Source organism: Camelina sativa, chromosome 20, assembly GCF_000633955.1.
Source record: "Camelina sativa cultivar DH55 chromosome 20, Cs, whole genome shotgun sequence".
In the NCBI taxonomy this organism is placed as follows: domain Eukaryota; kingdom Viridiplantae; phylum Streptophyta; class Magnoliopsida; order Brassicales; family Brassicaceae; genus Camelina; species Camelina sativa.
Genome location: NC_025704.1, coordinates 26,683,562 through 26,688,262, shown reverse-complemented (window position 1 = coordinate 26,688,262; position 4,701 = coordinate 26,683,562). Strand labels below are relative to the sequence as shown.

The following is a 4,701-nucleotide window of genomic DNA, read 5'->3' as shown; positions in this document are numbered from 1 at the left end:
ACTATGACTTTTTTATTTTTATTTTTTTCTTTAAAAGAAAATTATTATAGAAACTTTTTTACATCAAGTTCAATGTTTGTTTGAATGTTAACTTATAACTAGCCTAAAAAAACAAGAATTTTTTGTTCTTATCTCCTTGCAAGTAATACAACCCATATATGTGCCATTTCAACGAAAGATATATTAATAAATATGGGACATGTAAAATGTTAACGTATGGTTTTAGTGTCAACGTGGGACATGTAAAATGTTGATGACACTTCTCTGATTCTAGTTGACAAGATTTACTTCGTTTGGGCTACACTGGTACTGCAAAAATCACAATGGTTGATTTTTGTAATGGAAGAAAAATCTTTTAAAGATTTGCTTTTTCTCAGTTTACAAAAATAATATATATATATATATATATATAAAGATTGTTTTAATCATATTTAGTAATATTTTAATAAATGATTATATATATATATTTTAATTCTATATTATTTTTCAATTTACTTTTATAAGTATTTAACTGAAATGTAAATTTTCGTTATCAAGTTAACCGTACCATGTATGTTAAAGAATATTTATATTCAATTAACTAACATACATAGTTCATTGTTAATATCTTTCTTTGATTATCACAAAATCAAATTAAAAGAACAAAACAACGCCAAGAACACAAAAGAGCTTTTAAAGGCACATGGAGAGAGAAAAACAAAATCAAGCAATGAAAATCAAAGAAACTTGCATTTAGCTCTATACCATGTCAGAGATTTTTTTTTTATAAAAGGCTTTCAATTAAAATGCATAAAAAAGTAATACAGAAATATAATTTGTAGATTATATAGTTTTTGAAAGTTAAATAGGGGAGATCATACAATGAAGCATATTATAATGGAAAGAAAGATAGAACTAGTGGAAAATTAATCCTCTAGCTATTTTTGGATCAATCATCTCCGACCACCACGGCCACCACGACCGCACTTACCTCATCCTCCGACCGTAATCCTTGATCTTGTAGTTTTAGGGTAGGTTTGATAGTCCTTCCTCCTCGGGTACGTTGAGAGGATTCATCACCCATCTCATATCACTTCCATATCAGAGAGTTTTGTGGAAGTGATAGAAAAATTTGCATTGTTACATCAAATTAATCTAACTGAATTGGCAAAATACCAGATGTGGAAACTCTAGATATATACAAATATGTTACAAGAAATAATATCGGAAATATTTTCCAATACTTTGCTCCTCTTCTTCGGGGTTTAGTTGTTTCTCCCCTCAGCAAAAAATCTTTGGATAAGACATTCTGAACATGTGTAATGATATCATCTACGAAAGCGGCGTCGTTACTGCATAGAAACAAAGTGGGAAACCCCAGTGAGGCTCTTGCATTGTATAATTGGTGGAATGTAACAATGTAAGCCAAGTCAAACAATAATATTGCCTTGATCTTTTCTTTTTTTTTTTAGTAGACGTTGGCACGTTGTTATATACTTATTTGTATTTATTTCTTTCTTTCTAATTTTAATCATTGCCAGACGTTAGTTCTAACAAAAAAAACGTTAACAAGAGAATGTTGGACACTGGATGACAAATTCACAAGTTTCCTCTACTGATCACTCAATTAATGCCAGTAAACCTGTAAAAGTTACCATATACCTTAATAAAAAATATCAAACCCTAATATATATAGATATGATTATATGAATTTAGTCGAAAGTAATAATTTAAGTTGGTTAATTACCGGCTAGTTTCCGACACCAAGCCAAATTTGCTTGTAACTCCCTGCAAAGCTGCATCCCACTTAAGAATCCGGTCATCTCGGTTACGACCCTCCTTCCTCCACAGATTCCACAGCTGAATACCGAAGTCTCCATCAAGTCCTTTCACCGTGCCTGGATCCAGCTTGTAAAAAATGGGAATAACCCATAGGTTATCTTGCTCCACGCATTCCATTATCTTCACAAGCTCTTTCAAGCACCAATTTGACTCCGTGTACCTACCACTACAACAAATATTGACATTGTTAGCGTGAGAAAACTGCTATCATAGATATTACATAGCGTTATCGTAAATGCTGTGACATCGGCAGCCATGGTAGATCCCCCACATACAATAGCGTTTTTGACATGCTATAATAAATACCTACGTACGATAGCATTTTCATATTATAGCATTCGATTACTGCTATAATACATTTTATGGTAACACAAAATTAGTGTTATTTTTTTGGTATATAAATTTTATAATTTGTATATTTGAATCCTATTTTGCAGAATTTATTTAATTAGATATATATATATATATATATATATATATATAATATTTTTATTTCATAAAATCACCAACATACATAAAATTATTATTACATTAACAAAATGAAGTCTTACATAACATAAAGTCTTACATAAAAATCTTAATTAAAATAAACTAACATCACCAAAAAATAGAGACAAACTTCTAAGTTCTAGAACATATACATGTAACTCAGATGATGATTAACCTCAGATGCTTCTTTGGACAAAGTATCGTTGTTGTTGCAGTTCATTCACCACCACCTGAATCAACCAAAGCAATTAGAAACAAACAAATTATCTATCAACCAAAATGAATGGAAGATGATAGAGTTTAACAAACCATTCCATTAGGTAGAGATCCTGATTCTGATGATTCATGAATTATTTCAAGCAGCTGAAATAATACATAAAAAGTTAGAATGACAAGCAAGATTATTAGGGTACCAAGGCAAAGGCTTGATAGCCTCCAGTTCACCACTCTCTATAGCCTAGGTAGAAGGCAAAGAATTCAACATTTGAGAATTGTACAAAATGATACAAAAACAAAAGCAAGAGTCAATGTATTATTTACCTCATCCTGAAGAGATTTCATGAAATCATTCTCCAACTTGAGTCGAAGATCATCGCAAATTAACCACTAAAGAATCACATAATAAACAGAGATCCAACCAAATTAAAAAGTCAAAAACTTAAACCATGAATGAAACTGTTAAACGGTTCAAGGATGTAGATAAACAAAGCATACATAAGCAATTGGAAATAACTCTGAAAGCAGCAGACAATGGCTTAAGAAGGATCTCCATTAACGAATCCCACTCTTCTGCTTTCACTATCCTTTGCTCCTTACACACCACAACAAGAAAGAACAATACACAATGTTGTTTAGAAACCAAAAACTTGTCCTAAATCCTAATCCGTGAGAACAAATTCAAACTTCCTAAGAAATTTATCTTTGCAAACCTAAATATTGCAGAATTCAATCCAATGGATAACACTTATATATGTTAACTAAGATAACAATAAGATGTTAACTAAGATAAGAGTAAGAACCAAGACTCTTTCTTTCTCCCTCCGCCAATTTTATCGAACCCAGACTCCTCTCTTCGTCTCTCTCTCTGGCTTCATAATCGCTATATCGTGGGATACAAAATCAGATCTGAAGATTTAAAATAACAAACACAATATTAATTTGTAATTGAAATCGATTCTGGTTCGAAATTGCATATAAGTAACCTGAGTCCTCTTTGCAATAGCTCGGACGGCGAGTAAACTCAGACTCAACTCAGGATGAAGGAGATTTGAGTTCAAATAATACCAAATCGGAGAAATTTCTGAGTACAGGTGAAGGAAAAATAATTATAGTGTTTAATGGTGATGTGGTCGAAGGTTATGAGCCGAGAAGGAGGAGAAAAGAAATAGAAGACGATGAGAAGAGGTTGAAGAAGATCTGGGTTTGATTCTGGGCTGGTCATCGACGTAGACAATAGGAAGATCAGATCTGATTTTTTTTTTTATTGCCTATGGGTTTGAGTTTTGGAGATAGAGAAAGGGGATTAGGGTTGAAGGAGAGAGCATGAAAAAAGTATTGAGAAATAGATGTAGAGACTAGAGAAAGAGGAAAAGGTGTTTTTCTGAATTATTTGGCTAAGTGTTGGCGGACTATGGGATTTTAGATTCCCGCTTAGAGATTTTTTGGCTTAGCATTTATTAAATGCTATCATATCACGTCTAAAATTACAAACTTATCTTCAATAGCAATTGAGTAAATCGAGCTATCTTCATGTGCTATTAATGTAGGTTTTTTTTTGTAGTGTACTAGATAAGATTGCTAGCGCGACATTCGACTCCTCGATCCTTTCAAAAAGTTTATGAAGATTCTCACCAGCTGGTTCGTTACTGTCTATATACGCGTTGACACCGATGCGTTTCAAGGCACTTTCGAGATGGGAGATGAAAGTTTTACGTAGCTCTGCTCCCCGGAAATTGATGAACACTTGTGGTCCTTCTTTGCCGTTGGGAGATGAGGGTGCCACCATCTCAATTGTTTTTCTTTTTTTTTTTGGTGTTATGCTATTATTGGTTGTTTGGAGAAAGCAATGCACAGAGATTTACATTATAACCATCATTGACGTCCTCTTAGTTATATATATCTTAGCTGGCCGCGTTAATAGTCAAGATTACAACGTACGTAAGTACATAATTAGTGATAGATAATTTACTGGTTATTGTTTTATTCGTGAGAAACACTGTTTCTTTAGTGACTGCAGATATAAAATGACCACTAGGTACTAAAAAGACAATTTAGTTAATTTGGATTAGACCAAAAAAAAAAGAAGAAAAATTAGTTTGGATTTCAACTAGTCTGGTTTGAAATCTAACATTAGTTTGGATTTCAACTATATCTAACATTAGATTATAAAAA

At 32.5% G+C, this 4,701-nt stretch overlaps 1 protein-coding gene across 1 annotated transcript; it reads right to left on the bottom strand.

The window, feature by feature from the left end:
- Positions 836-4,367, bottom strand: LOC104771752 (protein PHLOEM PROTEIN 2-LIKE A8-like). The gene is made up of 3 exons (XM_010496328.2): positions 4,096-4,367; positions 1,727-1,985; positions 836-1,331 (listed from the first exon to the last, which is right to left on the bottom strand). Exons 1-3 carry the CDS (start codon positions 4,313-4,315, stop codon positions 1,130-1,132), a joined length of 681 nt encoding a protein of 226 aa, XP_010494630.1. The 5' UTR covers positions 4,316-4,367; the 3' UTR covers positions 836-1,129.

Excerpts from the sequence above, each read along its gene's own strand:
- LOC104771752 (XM_010496328.2), bottom strand. The coding sequence starts at position 4,315 with ATGGTGGCACCCTCATCTCCCAACGGCAAAGAAGGACCACAAGTGTTC. Across the intron at positions 1,986-4,095 it reads CGCGCTAGCAATCTTATCTA|GTAGGTACACGGAGTCAAAT; the intron begins GTACACTACAAA and ends TTTGTTGTAGTG. Across the intron at positions 1,332-1,726 it reads TTGGTGTCGGAAACTAGCCG|TAACGACGCCGCTTTCGTAG; the intron begins GTAATTAACCAA and ends GTTTCTATGCAG.